The sequence below is a fragment of the Cnephaeus nilssonii genome (assembly GCF_951640355.1).
Source record: "Cnephaeus nilssonii genome assembly, chromosome: 14".
Classification (NCBI taxonomy): Eukaryota; Metazoa; Chordata; class Mammalia; order Chiroptera; family Vespertilionidae; genus Cnephaeus; species Cnephaeus nilssonii.
Genome location: NC_137085.1, coordinates 77908039 through 77927356, shown reverse-complemented (window position 1 = coordinate 77927356; position 19318 = coordinate 77908039). Strand labels below are relative to the sequence as shown.

The 19318-nt window shown below is 57.7% G+C and overlaps 2 protein-coding genes across 2 annotated transcripts in view; one reads left to right on the top strand and one right to left on the bottom strand.

The window, feature by feature from the left end:
• The window catches only part of CENPP (centromere protein P), a 316284-nt gene extending 309641 nt beyond the window's left edge, over window positions 1-6643 (top strand). Inside the window, exon 8 of the mRNA XM_079791365.1 lies at window positions 6470-6643. Coding sequence (XP_079647491.1) covers window positions 6470-6579 — 110 coding nt within the window. The 3' untranslated portion in view covers window positions 6580-6643. The remainder of the gene's footprint in view (window positions 1-6469) is intronic.
• The window catches only part of IPPK (inositol-pentakisphosphate 2-kinase), a 63330-nt gene extending 44520 nt beyond the window's left edge, over window positions 1-18810 (bottom strand). Inside the window, exons 1-6 of the mRNA XM_079791357.1 lie at window positions 18573-18810; window positions 11707-11754; window positions 10160-10255; window positions 6651-6717; window positions 3774-3895; window positions 2359-2448 (exon numbers count right to left, since the gene is read on the bottom strand). Coding sequence (XP_079647483.1) covers window positions 2359-2448; window positions 3774-3895; window positions 6651-6717; window positions 10160-10255; window positions 11707-11754; window positions 18573-18653 — 504 coding nt within the window. The 5' untranslated portion in view covers window positions 18654-18810. The remainder of the gene's footprint in view (window positions 1-2358; window positions 2449-3773; window positions 3896-6650; window positions 6718-10159; window positions 10256-11706; window positions 11755-18572) is intronic.
• Window positions 18811-19318: the final 508 nt, after the last annotated feature.

The window sequence follows — 19318 nt, the reverse complement described above, 5'->3', positions numbered from 1 at the left end:
CAAAGTTTCAATTGTCGAAGATAAATAAATTCCAGATACCAGGGCCTCCACTTGGGTCACTGGGGGGCGTGGCCGGCCTGCAAACCATCACAGGCCCCTCGCCCAGTCCGCCCCATGCCCAAAGGGAACCCCCACCCTGATCCGGGACACCCTTCAGGGCAAACCAGCTGGCCCCCACCCATGCACCAGGCCTCTATCTTATCTAATAAAAGAGTAATATGCAGATTGACCATCACTCCAACACACAAGATGGCTGCCCCCATGTGGTCAAAAATCCTGCCCCCATGTGGACACAAGATGGCCACCACAAGATGGCCAGCAGGGGAGGGCAGTTGGGAGGGACCAGGCCTGCAAGGGACGGCAGTTGTGGGCAATCAAGCCTGCAGGGGAGGGCAGTTAGGTGTGACCAGGCCGGCAGAGGAGGGAAGTTGGGGGTGACCAGGCCTGCAGGGGAGGGCAGTTAGGGGTGACCAGGCCTTCAGGGGAGGGCAGTTAGGGGCAAACAGGCTGGCAGGGGAGCAGTTAGGCATCAATCAGGCTGGCAGGGGAGTGGTTAGGGGGTGATCAGGCTGGCAGGCAGAAGTGGTTAGGGGCAATCAGGAAGGCAGGCAGGAGAGCAGTTGGGTGCCAGCAGTCCTGGATTGTAAGAGGGCAATCGGACATCCCTCGAGGGGTCCCAGATTGGAGAGGGTGCAGGCTGGGCTGAGGGACACCCCCCCCCCCCAGTGCACGAATTTCGTGCATCAGGCCTCTAGTCTATAATAATAAAAGCATAATATGCTAATTAGACCAAACAGCCAAACAACCTTCCGGATGTCCTTCCGGACGACCACAGACGAAGCTGGAACTGCGAGGGCCGAACCCCTTACATGAATTTCGTGCATTGGGCCTCTAGTATAATATATAAAGAACATGTAAACTCTACAACAGAAAAACCCAATTCAAAATGGGCAAAGAACTTGAATAGACATTTCTCCAAAGAAGATATTCAAATGACATAATAAGCACATGAAAAGATGCTGACCATCACTGTTAGAGAAACGCAAATGAGAACTAAAATGGGCTACCACTGCACACTCACCACAAACAAGAACAACCAGGGCTGGCAAGGATGTGGAGAAATTAGAACACTCATACACTCATACATTGCTGATGGGAATACCACACTGGGGAAAACAGTGTGGTGTTTTCTCAAAAGGTTAAACATAGAACTTTCCTAAGACCCGGTAATTCCACTCCAAGGAATCTAGCCTGTGGGAGCAGCTACAGCGTTTGGACAGGTTCAAGCCTGGGACTAATGAGAAGGCACGATCCTCTCGTGGCAAAGCCACGTGCAAGCCCCAGCACAATTATAGCCAAAGGCTATAGTTGTAAGCTTGAACCTAAGGTCTGAACCTGTGGTCCCACGTGGCTGAGTGATGTGGGCTTGATAGAGTTCAGGTGCATGTTAATTGAGTAGATTCGAAACCCACATGAACATTGTAAACATCTTGACCATGCCCTTACTTTGCCTTGTGGAATCTGGCTATAAAATAAAGACTTGGCTTGCAGGCCGTGGCGCTGTCGCTAGCTCTCCATCTGAGAGGACAGCGTCCCACCCAGACCCAGCTTTTTTCTCTTATCTGTCTTTTCTCAATCCTTCACCGCCCCCTCTCAGGCTCACTGAACCTGGCTGTGCTGGCACGGCACATATGGCGCCCAACGTGGGGCTCAGTATGGAGAACAGGGGCCTGAGTTCAGGCTCACCCATGGCCATGCCGGAAGAAAGCTGAAAACAGAGATTCAAAGAAACACATGTACATGCATGTTCATAGCAACATTATTCACAATAACCAAAAGGTGGAAAGAAGTCACATGTTCATCAACAGACGAGTGGATGGACAAAATGTTCCCAGACAATGGACTATTAATTGGCCACAAGAGGAATGAAGTGCTGATACATGCTACTACATGATGGACTCAATATAATTATACTAAGTGGAAAAAGACAGTCGCAAAAGGCCACACATTGTCCAGAACAGGCAAATCCAGACACACAGGAGGTTGACAGGGGTTGGCAGGACAGGGACTGCTCCTGGGGCAGAATTTCTTTTTGAAGTGATGAAAATGTTCTGGAATTAGATAGTGGTGATGGTTGTACAACTTTGTGAATATACTAAAATATACTCAATGTATACACTTTAAAAGGCTGAATCTTAGGGCAAAAAAATTTTATCTCAATTTAAAACAAACAACACAAAGGTGAGGTAAATAATAAGCATCTACAATTTCTTTCACTCTTTTGAAAACTCTGGGTGGTCACTGCAGGCCAGCACCCTCCCCACAGCGCTGCAGGCGGGTGGGCTGGCCAGCACTCACCTTGAGGTGCTGGTGCATGCAGTAGCGACACACCTTGTGCTTCATCTCGTGCGTCACGGCACTGGAGGAAGGAATAAACCCACATTTTGGCTGCAAAATAAATAAGAAAATCTGCTTAGGGAGAAACTGCATACCTTTAAGCAGACATAGAACTACAAGGCAACTTTGGGAGCAGCAGTGTTGGACAGAACTGTCCCCAAAGCTGCTTTTCTCTCCAACCCCTGATGCTTCTCTTGTCGCATCATATAAACATCTCTTTGCTGCTCGAGTCAGAACTCTCATTGGTCCTCAGTTGCTGGATTGAAAAGCACACCACAGAGTCACTTTGTGTTTTCAAGACAAACAAGACTGGAAAGATGCTGGGAGTGCTCCCAGCTCCAAGAAGCAGAACCTCATTCCCTCTGACAAGAAGTCATGAACAGGAAGGGCCCATCTGATGGTTGCTAGGCTCCCAAAACGTCTGGAACCCCAGGTGCCTTTTGAAACCCATGGTTTCTGGGCACGTACAACATGTAAGACCTGCACTTAGCATGTGGCCCTGGAGAGCTGCCGCGTCTCTGTGAGGCCAAGGCACTCACCCTCTGGCTGGGGAAGCAGGTCCACAGTCCCCACTAAGCACAGGGGTTGTGAGTGCTCAGGGCCAAGGGTGTGACCTGGAAATCACCACCAAAGAGGTTTGGAAAAGGAGACAAACAATGGCCTGGGACATCCGGGAAGCTTCCTGAGGAAGACCTGAGCAGCCCCCTGGACACTGGGCAGCAGAATGAAGCCAGGGGCCTGGCCCTTATCTGGCAATCACTTCCTCCAATAGACGAGCAACACCCCGTGTCCTCCCCGCTCAGGACTCCTGGCCACGACAAACCTAGGCCTTGAGGGTCATGTATGTGACTGTGCCTCCAGGGAGGTTTCCCCTGAGCAGGACAGAAGCAAAGGAACAGAGTGCCCCCTGGTCTGAAGGGCAACCCTCAAGCTGACCTCCTGGAACACAGCATGTAGTGTCACCACGGGCCCACAGGGCATGGCAGAGGGGGTGGTCGAGGGCCTAGCGAGCTGCACCTTCCAGAGCCAACGGGGAGGGTGGAACCCAAAGCACTTGTGCTGGTGGCTGTCGGCCAGGGCCTGTCCACGGTCTCTCCATTGCAGCACCTGGAGACAGGCCTAAACCTGGGGCCTGGGGAGCATGTCCCTTGGGCCTGGCCGGTGGGAGAAACCAGAGCAGGATGGAGCAGGAGGCACTATGGGAGGAGCGGGAAGCAGACGGAGTCTCTATGAGGTGCTGGACCTGAGAAGGGCTGCGGGGCCGTGGAGACAGCAGGAGCTTCTGCGGGAAGGTGTGCTCTGGCAGGTACCCTGGACTCACAGTTTGAACCCACCTTTCCCTTCTCCCCACACCACTCCCCTTTACAAAACTTCACCTTGATCTCTACACACAGAATCGGCCGGTGCTCAGCAAAATGGTAGGTCTGAAGTCTGGCTAAATTGGGAAGGCACAGAGCGTAACCACTGAGAGTGTCCAGGTCCTTGTCACAGCGAGATTCTAGAAAACAGAGGTGGAACATACCTGAGGATCAGGGCCAGAGATACAAGACGATGCTGCAGCAACTTGGCAAATTCCCTGGAGAAAGGCCAGCCCTGGCCTCCAGCCCCTGGGCAGCTGGAGCGTGCTGCCTGTCGGGGCCTTTGAGTCACATGAGTGTAACTGTGACTCAGGGTGGGGGTTGGGTCTCACGGTATCAGCTCGACCTCCGGAAGGCTGGAGGCTGAGGGCAGCTAGCTAGTCAGCTGTGTCTAATGCCCAACCCTCCCCAAACCCTCCCACCACAGCTGGGCAGCCTCCGTGCGTGGCACTCCTCCATGCGCTCACACACTGCTGCTGCCAGCAGGGCACGCACCCCAGACGACTCCAGGGGGCAGGACACCTGGAAGCACCTGCCCCCAGTGCCCCTTCATTCTGCTGGTCTTACCTGTGTCCCTGAGCTGCGACAAGCCATAACATGACGATGACAATGAGTTCTATAGGCCCTTCTAGTAAATTATCAGATCCTGAGGTTGGTTTTGGGGACCCCCAAATGTTCAATTGTCATCAGAAGTGAGGTGGTCTTGGGGACTGTCCCCAAATTCTGTGAGCCCCTTACCCCGGGAGTTCAGAGGAAGGAGCGCTCCTGCACACAGCTCCCCGGCAGGGGCTCCTGGAAGCTGTGCTGTGGGCAGTCATAGGAGGCACATATGGCCTCCAGGCCCCACGTGAGGTTGGCTCTCCTCCTTTCACAGAACAAGGCTGATTATGAGTCATTATTACAATGGGGCACAGTCCTTATTACTGTTAAGTAGCATACATTTAATTACTAATCCTAAAGTAAAATAATGGCACTGAGCAGCACTGCAGCTGCACGGCAGAACCTACAGCAAGTCTCAGTCTGTCTTCGTCTAGTCTAGAGGCGGAAACAGCTAAGAGGCTGACCTGGCTTCAACGTGGCTATGACCTCCTTCCCCCCTCAGCCCTCTCCATGCGGAGCCCACTCCTCTGGGCCTCCTCCACCAGCGGCTCCAGGCACGGTGCTCTGGGGGCTTGCCTGCTCCTGTCAATAAGGGAGACTTCTCCACCGGCCACTGCACACCGTGGCTGCCGGGCTGTGTTTTGGGCGGAGGCATGTCCATCTCAATCACAGGGGCTTTACCTCTTTGTCTCTGACCCTGAAAGGCAAGGCTTTGACATGGCTTCTATCACTAAGCCATGACCAAGTTCAAGAAGGTACGGGAGGTGATGGGGCAGGGACGGGAGGTGACGGGGCAGGGATGGGAGGTGACGGGGCAGGTATGGGAGGTGACGGGGCAGGGATGGGAGGTGACGGGGCAGGGACGGGAGGTGATGGGGCAGGGATGGGAGGTGACGGGGCAGGGATGGGAGGTGACGGGGCAGGTATGGGAGGTGACGGGGCAGGGACGGGAGGTGATGGGGCAGGGACGGGAGGTGACGGGGCAGGGATGGGAGGTGACGGGGCAGGTATGGGAGGTGATGGGGCAGGGACGGGAGGTGACGGGGCAGGTATGGGAGGTGATGGGGCAGGTATGGGAGGTGACGGGGCAGGGATGGGAGGTGACGGGGCAGGTATGGGAGGTGACGGGGCAGGTATGGGAGGTGACGGGGCAGGGACGGGAGGTGACGGGGCAGGTATGGGAGGTGATGGGGCAGGTATGGGAGGTGACGGGGCAGGGATGGGAGGTGACGGGGCAGGGACGGGAGGCAATGGGGCAGGGACGGGAGGTGACGGGGCAGGGATGGGAGGTGACGGGGCAGGGATGGGAGGTGACGGGGCAGGGACGGGAGGTGACGGGGCAGGGACGGGAGGTGACGGGGCAGGGACGGGAGGTGACGGGGCAGGTATGGGAGGTGATGGGGCAGGGACGGGAGGTGACGGGGCAGGGACGGGAGGTGACGGGGCAGGTATGGGAGGTGATGGGGCAGGGATGGGAGGTGACGGGGCAGGGATGGGAGGTGATGGGGCAGGTATGGGAGGTGACGGGGCAGGTATGGGAGGTGATGGGGCAGGGACGGGAGGTGACGGGGCAGGGACGGGAGGTGACGGGGCAGGTATGGGAGGTGACGGGGCAGGGACGGGAGGTGACGGGGCAGGGACGGGAGGTGATGGGGCAGTGACGGGAGGTGATGGGGCAGGGACGGGAGGTGACGGGGCAGGTATGGGAGGTGACGGGGCAGGGATGGGAGGTGACGGGGCAGGGATGGGAGGTGACGGGGCAGGTATGGGAGGTGACGGGGCAGGTATGGGAGGTGACGGGGCAGGTATGGGAGGTGACGGGGCAGGGACGGGAGGTGACGGGGCAGGTATGGGAGGTGATGGGGCAGGTACTGCCCACAGAACTCACGTCTCCTGGTCCCCAGGAGGACAAGCAGGCTGGGTGGGCTCCAGCTCTGGGGGCTGGCCCTCCTCTGCGGTGTGGGTCTACCTGGTTTCCTTTCGACTCCTCCAGCCTCCCTGCAGCCTCCCTTCCCTTCCCTTCCCTGAGTCTCCCCTAACTCCCTCGGCTCCCTCTCGCTCCCAAATGCATGTTTATTAGTATTAATTAGTTCCTGGTCATACATTCTCTGCAGTGGCCTGGGGATCTGATGCCAGAATTGTCTTCGTAAGCTCCTGGGATCTCTACCCTGATGATCAAGTTTCTGGCAAAAGAACTGCTGAAAGCTGCATCTACCGAGCATGAGGGAAAATGTCACACACTTCACATCGGGTATGTTAAATGACAAAGGAAAAGTGTAAGTCAGACACCCTTACCTGGTCGTTCAGACTGGATCTTTAGGCAGAGCTGCTTCACAAAATCTAAAGGCAGCTGGACCACCTCCTGTAAGGACAAGAGCAGCAGTGTGGGCCGCACAGCACTGAGAACGTCCTCCATGCCACGGAGCTGCACACTGACAGTGGTGCCAACGGCACATTTCTGTGACGTCTACTCCAGCACATTACAAAGTCCTCAGTACTAGCATGTGGGCCTCATGTCCCGATTCAGCAGGAGCATGGGAGCGCCGGCCCTCCGCAGAGCGCCTGGGTGCGGGTGGTGACCAGCAGCGGTCCACCACCCAGCCGGTGTCCTCACGAGCCCTGGCCTCTCCTCGTGGTGTCCCTGCGGCAAAGCAGGGCCGGAGGGGCTTGCTGCTGGCACGAAGGCTCCCAGCAGCTGTCTCCGCAGACACGCGGAGCCTCTCCCACTCCCCCACGGAAGGGTCTGATGGAATACTACTCTCCGGGGCGACCCGAGGGCCCTCCGCCACGGGACTGAGGCCCGCAGGCTGTGCATCTGGGCGAAAGACTAAGAGTAACTTCTCTCCACGTTGCTGCTCCTTGCAATTTCCTGCGGAAGGAGCTTTAGTCCGAGCCCTCACCACGGCCCCGGTGCTGCCTGGTGGCAGGCTCGCCCTCGGGAGAAGCCCCGCAGGGCACAGGAGCCCAGCCTAGGATGCGGACGCCCAGGCCTGCCTGGCTTCCTGCTGCACAGACGGGCTCCTGCAGTGGGCCCGGCTGTCAGTCGTCCACTTCCCAGCCTGCTGTGCGAGCTGACCTCGTGAATTCTGGCATTTACCTACACATGCTATAAACTGATAAAAGGCGAGTTGCTAAAAATTTAGTTCTGAATTAGGTAAGGTGTGACCGGTTTGGCTCAGTGAATTAGGTAAGGTGAAACAATGGAAGAGGGGGGATTATAAACATTTGAAAATTCAAAACTTAGACATTCACAAAAGGCCCAGGTCTCACTCCACTTTAAACAAACCAAAGGTAGGAAGTGAGCAGTGGCACTCAGGGACACTGTGCAGGCAAGATAAAGACTGCCTCCAGACCCGCCCTCAGAGAAACACCTCAGCCCGCAGCCAGCCCGGGGCCAGGCTGGGCAGGGCCGCACGCAGCTCAGGCCTGTGCAGGCAGGCAGGCCCTGCTGGACTCCTCAAGTGACAGACACGTGCAGAGGACCGAGGGGTCGAGTCCAGAGCTCAAAGCGGCTCAGCTTCTCTTGAAACGCACCTGTGACTGCCCCACCTGAGTCCACAGTCACTAAGGTAAAAAGTAGAATTTATTTCTTTAAGCAACTTTAAATTCCTGCTTTTATAATGAGTTCTACTTGTGTTTAAGTCAGAATGAAATGCTGGTAGTAGACACCCCGCCTAGCATTTGGTTCCATTTGCTTCAGACGCATGACCCTGTGCACCGCGCCATCACCGGCCGGATGGACGAACGGCGCCGCGGAGCCCCGGAGGCATCCGCAGGGCACGTGGTGTTCGCGCAGGGAGACTGGAAGCGCACAGAACCTCCCAGGAAGTGTACCTGGAAGATGCGGCTGCACCGCTTCCTGCTGCCAGGCACTTCCCTCAAAGGGATGGCGGGAGGCCGCGGAGGAGAAGGGCCGCCCAGACTGGGGGCCAACCGGGAGCGGCAGGTCCGCAGCCTCCCAGGAGCTCCCTCAGGAGACGGCACCCTCACTCGCCACACGAGCTGGCCCGGCCCGTGCCCCCATCGTGTCAGGGTAAAGGTGAAGTCCAGGCCGCCCAGGGGCACCCAAACTTGGAGGCTGAGGCCCACAAAAGCGAGGCAGAACTTCTAAAATCCGCCAGGTCTCCACTACCCCCGGGATTTAAGACGCAGACATGTGTAGGCATAAAGGGACAGCCTCGTCCCCATTGCCGAACCGCCAGCTCACACGGAAACCGGCCCAGACCAGTCCGCAAACAGCCGGCAGGCCCGGAGGCAGTGCAGGCACGAGCAGGGTGCTGCTGGGCCTCGGCTCTCACCGTGGGGCTGGCTGTATCTGGTCCCAGGACAGAGGAGGGGAATGCTCACCGGCTGCATCTGGCCCACTTCCCGTCACACGGCACCTACACAGGCTGACGGCCGTGTGCGGACCAGAGACGTGCTCTGGATGCCGCCGTCCAGTGGGGCCAGGCCTGAGTGGCGGTCCCCTGGGGACATCGCGTCTGCCTGGGGCAAGACAGGCTGTGCTCACTCAGGTGCTATCTCCACGCCAAGGTGCCAACGGGATGCACGTTCCCAGAAAGCGACCTGTGGCCTCACCTCCTGCACCCAGGGAGCCGTCCGCTGTGGATGGCGGAGCATGGGTGCCCTGGGCCGGGGGGCACCCTGACGCTGCTCCCACTTATCCGGCTGCCCCACCTCCCACACCCTCCTCACGGGCCCCGCCAGGAGGAAGGTCTGGAGCCTCAGCGCTGTGCTACAGAGAAAGGCTCCGCAGGGGCCAGGTGCGCCCGCTCCCTGGGACTCCGCACACAGACTGCGGCTCCCTGCGGCTCCCTGCGGGCCTCCACTCTGCGGGCTGACCTGCAAGGCCGCAGGATGCTGTGGAAAGGACACAACTTTGGGCCAGATCATCTCTCAGATCAAGTACTGGGGAGCCGGGCTGAGTCTCACGGACCCTCAGAGCCCTGCAGCAAACCCACGTGGGGAGGTGCTGAGAAAGCCAGCCAAAAGCCGCACCACCCTGCCAACCCCACGGCTGGGCCACCCTGGAAAAGGGTCTGATGCCTTCAGCCAAGGCTGCAGCCTGAGGGACACCGGCAGCCACCCCCATACATCCTCAGCTTGTCTAGGGACCTTCTTGGAGGGTGCTTTCCTGCCAGAGCCATTTAAAGCCTACTTTGCCCGGCAACCCTTCATCTTCACAGGTGTCCTCAACCTCCTAGGATCATTTTCCCAGGACAGACGCAAGGCATAGGGTCTGCAAAACGGAGCAGTGCTCTCTGGATGCAAAGTGATAAACTGTTAGTCTGTTCAGGGCCCTGATCTAAAACAGGCAGCAGGGCCAACAGATACTAAGACAGCTGTCACCGGCGTGGACCAAAGCCACTGTGGCTTCCTACACTGTCTCCTCCCCAAGTGTCCAAACTACAGACCTTGTCAGTGACACGCACGCCTCTCAGTTATCAGGACCAATAAGAGCCAGCAGTGCAGACCAGCCACATGCAATGGACGCAGCAGGCTGTCTGGACCTCGCTCAGGCCCTCGCCATGCTGCACGTCTCCAAGGCGGGGGGAGGAGACTGGTACCCTGGCAAGCGGGGGTCTCATGTGGTCTCTCTGAACCTCAGGCTCTTCAGCTAGAAAATGGGAATAATACTATCTGCTCTGCTACCTCACAACACAGCAAATGCGAAAAACAAACCACTCGGAAACTCTAACATGAGGAACTATCAAGCTCATAGTTCCAAACTGTAATTGAGAAGCTGGTATTATTAATACAGATCTTGCCCATGAACTTAAGACTCCATAAATGAAACCACTTACCCCACAATGAACATAGTTCTCCCCCAAAAACTCTTTCATGACATTTTTGCCGAAGTCCACTATGTTTTGGAGGTGCTGGAATACTTCTTCCGAGGCCTGCAACACAGAAGCACAGAAGGCCTTACTGACGCGGGGCCTCGCCAGACACCGCCAGACCCACTGGAGCTTCTGTCCTCTCAGCTCTCAGGCCCACCTCTGCCTTCCACCCAGGGCCCCACGTGACCCACCCTGTGCCAGGAGCACCGGTGGATTCCACCAGCAGCTCGTGCACCGCTTCCGAGGAATTGGACTTTGAAAATCTCTCCTGTCCAAAAATCACTAGGTATTTACATTTTATTCTTCAGCCTCTAAATAGAGAATAAAATATTTTCTCCCAAGTCAGATGTTCTTAAGGAGCCAATAAGCTATGAGATTTGGGTGAGACAGCAAATCAGCCCTGTGTCCCTCCCCCTGGCGGAGGCGAGAACTCCGCACGGTCCATGCCAGGTCTAAGGAACGAGAGAGCTGTCCTCAAGGGCAGTCCAGGTGGTGCTGACACAGGGCCTGAGCTCCAGGGAAGGCCTGGGCCGGGCTGCCATCTGCACTACAGCACCCGCAGACCCAGCCTGCATCCCAGGGCTCGTGCAGTGTGACGTGTGAGAATGAAGCCGACAGAGAGGCCCAGAGCACACGCAGTGACGCCACACGCTCCCCTTGTTGACAGCATGACCACGGGATTCCCACGGGGAACGCCACTGACATAATGAGTAAACGCACATTGCTGGTTGCCTGGGAAGACAATGCCTCAATAAACTGAAGCAGGAACAGCTGACCAGAGCTGTGGGTCTGGGCTCAGCAGACGCTGCGTGGAGAAGGGGCCTGGGGGCAGCCTCCCAGACGGCTCTGGTCTGCACTTGGATTCCACAGAAACGCAACGGCCGTTCTGCCCAATTCCCACTCCCCACCCCCACCCGCCGTCCCACTGTGAGGGCCGGCCCACAGCTCCTTTGCCTCTCTCCCTTCCCCCAGGGCCCACAGAGGAAGGCTCTGCAGGGCCCCCTGACTGAGCCCTGCGCCCACTGAGATTTGGATGAATACCACAGCGACACCCCACCTCCAGGGTCACTGCCTCGCAGAGGTCAGCGGGGTTACAGAGCAGCAACAGCTCCGAGGGTGTCCGGTCCTGGGCTTGGGTGACTCAGCAAATAGAAGCCAAGGCGCCATCTGAGCTGCCTGTGGGGCCTGCAATGCCGCCTACCTGCCAGCATCCCAGACTTCATGTTCAGAGATGGGGAAGCGCAAAGCTGAGACCTGGCCCTCGGGGTCCCCGCCAACCACAGGGCTCTCTGACTTGAACGGGCGACTCCTAGCTCAGCACCCAGGGACTCCCCACAGTGACCCCACCAGGCACTGGGTCCTGCAGGAATCAGACCCACCACGTTCTGACTGAATGCCGTGTCGTAGTTAAGTCTCTATGATGCGCATTCAGACTTCTCCATCAGAAATAAAATCAAAGTGTTCCTAAGTCATTGTTTCAATGCCTGGGTGGCAAACTCAACAGCTCTTACCTTCTTCCTATTGGGAGGAAACTTCAGAAAACGCAGTACCACACAACGCTATTGGAAAAGAAAGCAAAGGGTGATTAGTGCCGCCTGCAGTCTGGGGGGCGGGGTGTGCAGGAGGGGTTGGGCAGCGTGGGGGTGTCCTCAGCAGTTTGGAGGTGGCAACCTCAGAGGCAGCCCCCTGGCCTGAACACCCGGTGCCCCCACCAGAGGACACACTGGGGCCACAGGGCAACCAGGAATACCTGTGCCTTCTGACCCAGCCAGCCCACTCTCAGGAATTTATCTTAAGGAAATAAGAATGTACAAAAGGTTTTACTACTCATAGAAAAGTATTGCTAATTCTAAATAAGATGGAAACGATCTCAATGTTCCCAGCCCACCCCAGGGAGCTATTGTCCTCCTGAGGGCCAGTCCCCACAAACCACACTCAGTGGTGCACCTGCTCTGCAAGGCCAGCACCGCAGCCCTGTGGGGGCCGGGCTGTGGGGGCTGCCCTGTGGGGGCCGGGCTGTGGGGGCTGCTCTGTGGGGGCCGGGCTGTGGGGGCTGCCCTGTGGGGGCCTGGGCTGGGCCGGTGGCCACAGGTCATGCCAAGAGGCCAGCTGTGGAGCCAGCAACACCCGTTCAGATGGACAGCAGAGAAAGGTGAGGAATCAACCGCACCGGCCCTCGTTGGCAGAGACACCTAGTCCCAGGCCTACCATGGCCGAAGGGCAGGCTGCCTCGGCTGCCCTCGGGGAGATGCCCAGGGGGTGGGCACTGCTGCGCCAGTGAGCGCCAGGGGGTCTAACCAGCTGGGAAGGAAACGTTCTCTCCAGCCAGACATCGGCACGCAGGTGTCTGAAATGGGCCTTCTCGATGTCTAGGACGGGTGCCAAGGAAGTTCAGAGAGGGGTGAGATGGAGAAGACGGTCTGGGCCAGGCAGCTCTGCCCACAGCAGGACAGGGAGCGAGGCGCACGCACTTGCACCTTGGCCCCCCGGTGAGAATCAGTGATTTCAAAAAGCTAAAAACGTCACTGAGTGCAGAAATGACACATATCAACAACCTCAAAACGTACAGAGGTAGGGTACAACTTGTCACTTAGCAAAGCAGCAGGAAGCTTCCTGTGCTGCGAGGGTCCCAGGGTCCGCGTCATAGCGACCGGTCTTTACGCTGTTCGGTCAATTTGCATACTAGGGTTTTATTATACAGAATTTTCTGGAACTGACGGGGGCGGGGGGAGTGGGCCTGGCAAAGGTGCCTCCGATCCACTCTGAGAACATCAAGTCATCGAAACATCAGGATGCCCGGAAAGCAAGGCTCGGAATAGCTCTAGAAGCACAGCCTCACGAATGCCTGGCAGCACGGGACCGGGCCTGCCGCCAGAGTGCTCTGCAGCCCGTGAAGGGTATTCTACATTGTTAGGCTGCAAGGCTGAGTGAAAAGGCAGGAAAACAGAAACAAAGAATTCTTTTTAAAAAATGTATTTTTTTATTGATTTTTTTTTTGAGAGAGAGAGAGAGAGAGAAACATCAATGAGAATCATCGTTCAGCTACCTCCTACACTCCCCCTACACTGCCCTGACTGCGAATCAAACCAGTAACCTCTTGGTTCATGGGTCAATGTTCACTGAGCCACACTGGGCAGGCCAAAGGATTCTTAAGTACCCAATAAAACCATAGTGGAGGGAAGTGCACCAGAGTGTTAACAAAAATTATTTTCTTAGTGTGGAAATATTGGGTGCTTTCATGCACGGAGGGGGGGGGCCATCAGCCCAGCCTGTGCCCTCTCGCAGTCCAGGACCCCTTGCTCCTTACCTCCCGCCCGCAGTGGAGGCGCCAGCCCTGAGCCTGGCTTCTGGCTGAGCGGCACTCCCCCGGTGCGTCATAGCGACCGGTCTTTACGCTGTTCGGTCGATTTGCATACTAGGGTTTTATTATACAGAATTTTCTGGAACTGAGGAAGCAATAGTTGATATTGAACACAAATAAAAGACCATAAAAACCAATATATTAAAAAGGAGACCTGCCCACCTGAAGCCAGAGAGAGCGAACCTGTGGGTGGAATTAAAGGGTTAGGGCCCCAGGCAAACACCCAGGGGAGGCATGGCCTGCGGGCACCCTCACTGGTGTCTCAGGCTGCAGCCTCGCTGTCGCAGGGCAGCCTAGGCTTCCAGGGATGACGGCCCAGAGCCGGGCCTCCCGAAGACGCCAGGAGGCACAGCCCCGGCCGCGTGACGGGGGAGGGAGGCGGACCCGCCGCAGCAGAGGATGACACCCTCGAGGCGCTGCCCTGGGTGTCCGATGGCTCAGGTGCTTCTCAGTGAGGCTGCCTTTTGCAGTTGCCCTGCCAGCCCCAACCTGGGTGGCCTCTCAGAGCATCTGTGACAACACCTGGCCAGGTCAACGCCTGTGGTGACCCAACGAGTAACACACCCCAGGACCCACAGTGGGGTTGGGAGACAGGGGGTGGGACATGGTGCTGGGTGGACAGCCTCAGACAAAACAGAGAGACGAGACAGCTCGCCGAGGGGAGCCCATCGAGGCCAGAAGGAGGACCTGTTCCTTCCCAGGCTGGCAGCCCCGTCTGGACCCACCACTACTGCACAGCTGACGCAGGCGCAGCTAGACCGTGAGGTGGGGAGGGGGCAGTGGAGTTACATCCACGTGACAGGCAGGGAAGGGCACTCAGGGGCTGAAACGGAGGAGACTCGATGGTCCCTGAAGGGATGGCCGGGGTGACAGCCAGAGGAGCAGGACGACTTGGAATGACAAACACTGCAGGGTGCCGTGAGTCCTGGAGGAGCTATCGAGGCCCAGGCCGCCCCGGCCACACGAGGGCTCTGGAGCAGTGCACAAATGCCTGCGTGTGGCGGCGGGGCAGCCGGCGCTGCAGTCGTCCTGCTGCCGCACACGCAGAAACCTTCCTTACCTCACGGTACACGGGGCCACTGCTCCCTGAGTTCTGACTGAGGAGGAGGCTGGGGCGCCAGGCCACCTTGGGAGACCAGGCCTGGCTGGGCAGACCTCGATGCTAGGAAAGCAGGGCTCAGCGCTCGCCAAGGCCAGGGCTGGAAACCACCAAAGGAAACACAACTGGGAAATAACTAATCCTAGGCATTCAACTACAGGTGCCAACAGGTGGGAGCCACATGCAGAGTCTCCAATGAGTTCTTACCAAGAAAGAAGTCACAGCTACTGTATCAACCTGGATGGATAGAATTAAAAATCTCAAATACAGAATCAGTTACTTATTTTAAAAAATCTAGAGGCAACAAAAGGTTAAGACTCTTTCAACTAGATTCAGGAAAAAATGAAAGAAGGGAGTGGCCCAGGAGTTGGGAAAAGTCATTTTTTAAAAAACAATAGAACAGAACAATTCTTATTTGCTTCCGACACATACATTAAGTATGACCTACAAACCAGAAATGCTAAAATGCAAGACAGGAAGGGAGCAGTCAGATGGCCTGACTGCAGGAACTTCGCATCTTCAGGACCCAGACGAACGCCAGAGGGCTTCACCCGTCCCCCCACCCCTACCCCCCACCCCGCTCCCCAGAATCTTAGGAAGAATGCAAAACCTGAAAGATCAGACCTGACAGCTTCCCACGTGCTGTGACAAATGGCCTTTGTTGGCAGGTCTGTCATTTTGCTTCTGTCACAGCAGCCTAGTGTGATGAAGGGAGTGGGCCACTGTCTGCCCTGCACCCCATAGGTGAGGGCAGCCGGAGGGCGGCTCCAGGCCTGGGGGCAGCTCTCTGCCTGGCCTGCCCCGGCTGACGCCCACCACCATTGGAGACACTTAAGAGATCAAATTACAAACCAGACTATGGTGACCTTCACAGGACAGGACCCCGAGCCAAGCCAACAGGACAACGGTGAAGAGGGCAAGTGCAGCTGTGAAAGCCACACGGACAGAAAGCCCGCAGCACACGCGGGCGGCCTGGGCCTCGCTACCACAGCTCAGAGGGAGCAGAAGGGTGGCACGGTCACCAGGACGAGTGACAGCACCCTCACTGCCCACAAGGAAAGTGCTCTTGCCCAAGACCTTGCATGAGGTCAGTGCATGGGCCTCCAGGCACCCACTGGGACACAGTGCCAAGCTGTGGGCCAACGGGGCTGGCGCCAGGGCCAAGGGCCAGGGCCTGGGAAAAGGTTAAACTGCACGGCTGGACCCAAGGGTGCTGAGCACCAGGTTGAGTGTGACAGACACAGGATGCCTGAAGGGGCCACCAGGAAGCCGACAGCAATGTGCCAGGGAACTGGTCTGCCATTAGGGTCTCGCACTGTCCTTTCTTCCCGCTCAGCCCTGAGACCTCCCCGGGCCACGGTCCTCCTGTGGCCTGCACTTGGCTCTTCCGTCTGCAGGCCCCACTTTACAAGCCCCATGCTCCTCACAGCTCCCGACTCCTGGAGGCTCTCTTTCGCCTCATGTTCCTTCAGTGCAGATGCCAGGCTGCAGGACTGGCTGCCTGGAGGCACGCCGTGTTCTGAGCTGGCGAGGAGAGAACAGATTGCTCACTTCATAGGGACCTTCCAATCAGAAGTACATGATGCCCTCTCCAAGAAAGTGACTATCTCCCGATCTAGAAAAAAGTGGGGCCTGGCCGCTGTGGCTCAATGGTGGTGTCGACCTATGGACTGGGAGGTCATGGTTCGATTCCCGGTCAGGGCACAGGCCCGGGTTGTGGGCTCGATCCCCAGGGTGGGGCGTGCAGGAGGCAGCCGATCAATGATTCTCTCTCATCACTGATGTTTCTATTTCTCCTCTCCCTTCCTCTCTGAAAGCAATAAAAATACATTAAAAACAAAAAGTGGGGAAGGCAGCTCTCTGTCTTGGAATGAATAAGGGGGTCTGGGGAGTCCACCCGCAGGTGAGGGAATCCTGTGCTCAGTGGTCCATCTTCTCTCCCACTTGCACACACCCTCTCCTCGGGCACAGCACAAACCGGAAGGGCTGCCTTCCAGGACTCTCTCTCCCCCGGTCCTCAAGGCCCGGGCAAAGCACAAAGGCTTCTTCACACCCAAGGGGCACAGTCCTCCCTTTACTCAGTGCCTTCACTTGGTAGGAACACTTTCTTACACGACTACTTACAAAGATCATCTTCAAGTTCAAATGATGAGCTACTTAACAGGCAGGCAGGCATGAGCATAGCAGAGCAAATTTAGATTTAAAATACAGAATGAAAACCACGGGTCCAGGGCAGCCTGGTGACTGAGTTTAAAAGAAAAAAAGAAACAAAAAACCCACCACCCCAACAACAGGCATGCAACAAGGTGCGGGGGCGGGGCGGTGGGCGGTGAACCACCCTGGAGGTGAGCAAGCTCTTGTCAGGGGTGGCGAAGGTGTGTGAGTGCCTGATGCCGCTGAGCTCCCACCGTGAAGGCGGTTGGTGTAATCTAGTCCCTAAATGTTGCGTAGCATTGACCAGTGACCCATCTTAGCCCAGTGCTTCTATTTCGGGAGGTGATTGATTTTGGGCGTAGTTTATAGTATTCCAAGTCTGGGACTTGCTCCTTTGTCCAACAGTATTTTTGAAACTCAGTACATTAGCCCCCACTAGAAAAGCTGAGCTTTACACAAGGTGAAGACACACTATCCAGTCTCACTAAGGAACTGGAAGATGAGTATTTGTTTTGTGGGAGGCTTTTGCGCCACCACAACAGAAGGGGCTCATGCTGGAACACCCCAAGCTTTGCCTGACCTTGAAACACAACGGGGCCCAGCTGACTGCGCAGAGAACAGCTTCAGGTGAGCCTGGTCCATTATTAATTCATCTAAAGATCTTGAGCAAAGCGTGTAGTCTCAGTTCTTACGTTTCCAGACTGTGGCAGTACATAGGGGTCAGCGGGGTGACTGCAACTTACCCTACAGCTGACCCAGGCACCAGCACTGGAATGGCAGAGCCCGGCGCCCTCCCATAGGAGCCGGTGGACTGGGTCAGGTATCTTAGCCTCACTTGCCAGGTGTAACTTGTCCAGCTCCTGCTCCCTCATCTTTCTAGCAATTACACAAAGGGGGTTCTGTTACTAGTTCACTTTGCAAATGCAGAAATGGAGACCGGGCCAGGCCGTGGTAGAACTGGGATTCTGCCCAGTTCTGTGTGACTCCAACTCGCATGCTCTTGACCCCTCCCCCAGCACTGCATTCCTGCCGCTGGTGTCAGCCGGCAGCAGGTCAGGGAGACCTGGGCCTTCGCACAAGTCCACAGCTTCTCTTCCTGGAGTCACCTCCCTGGGAGTTCTTCCAGCACTTTCTGAAACTCTCACCCTCACTAAGAAAGGGAGGAGTGAGGACGGGAGGTTTTAAAAAAGGGAAACTCAATTCTAAAAGATTCTGCAAAAAGCGTCTGGGCAAGGCTCCACGATTAGCAGCTGCAGCAGAGCAGCAACTCTGGCGTCCCAGAGACGGCGCGCCCGCCGCCGCCACCCCCGCGCGGAGGTCCACAGCCGCCGGACTCTTCCCCACCCGCGCCGCGCACCCTCCGCCCACAGCAGCCAGCAGCCCGGGAGGCCACGGGAACTGACCAGGGGGTGGCGACACTGGAGCAACAGGGAACTCACCCGGGAGAGGGGATGACACTGCGGGGACGCGGAAGCGACCCGAAGCGGGTGCTGGGGGGACGCGGAACTGACTCGAGGGAGGGGAGGTGACCTGGAGGAACACGGCGCCGGCCTGGCGGGGGTGACCCTGGGGGACGCTGCACCGACCTGGGGGAGGGGGTGACGAAGTGGGGACGCAAACTGACGCGAGGGGGGAGGTGTGACTCCGTGGGGACAGGGGAAGGGGTCTGGGAGGAGCGGAACCGACCCGCACCGGGGTGCTGGGGGACGCGGAAACGGTCGGGCAAGGTGAGGGTCCCGGACGCGCCGACGTCCGTCGCTCACCTGCGCGTGGGCCACAACCAGGCTCTTGTTGCCCTCGCCGTGGTACCCCCATTCATTCTCGTCCATCTTCCCCTTGTCCATCCCCCAGAGCGGCCCTGGCGCCTTGCAGGGCCGCGAGCTGGGGGTCGACAGTCCGCCTGGGCACCAGCCGCGCCGTCGGAAGAGGAGGAGAACGAGAAGGGCGAGGAGGAGGAGGAGCGCCTGTCAGCCGCCGCCTGCGCCCGACCGGCCACCCCGACTCGCAGGCGCGGGCCGCCGGAAGCCACGCCCCCGGCTGCCATGGCGGAGCCGGGCAACTCCGGGTTCGTGCCGGCTTCTCCTCCATTGGCCACTGCGGTGGATGGGCCAGCGACCATCTTAGGTACTGGCACAGTGACTCACCTCGGAACCGCCGCCTGGGAAAAACCGGAAGTGACGTCTACGTCTGGGCGCCGGAAGCAGGGGCTGCAGCGCGCCGGGGGCGGGGCCCAGGCGCCCGGGGGCGGGCCCGGGGGCAGGAAGCAGGGGCGGCAGCGCGCCGGGGGCGGGGCCGGGACTGGGGGGGGCCGGAAGCTGGGGCTGTAGCTCGCCCAGGGGCGGAGAGCCGGGCGCAGGCTCCCCGGGAGGTGGCGGGGTCTGTGTCTGGGTTCGCGGCTTTACCTGCGGAGCCCAGTGGCTACAGGGCCGTCCTGCTCTCCGTTGACAGGTGGTGGTTGCCGGTCCCACCGTCTGGAGCCCTGTGAAGTCTGTGCTCTGCTTTGTCTTCT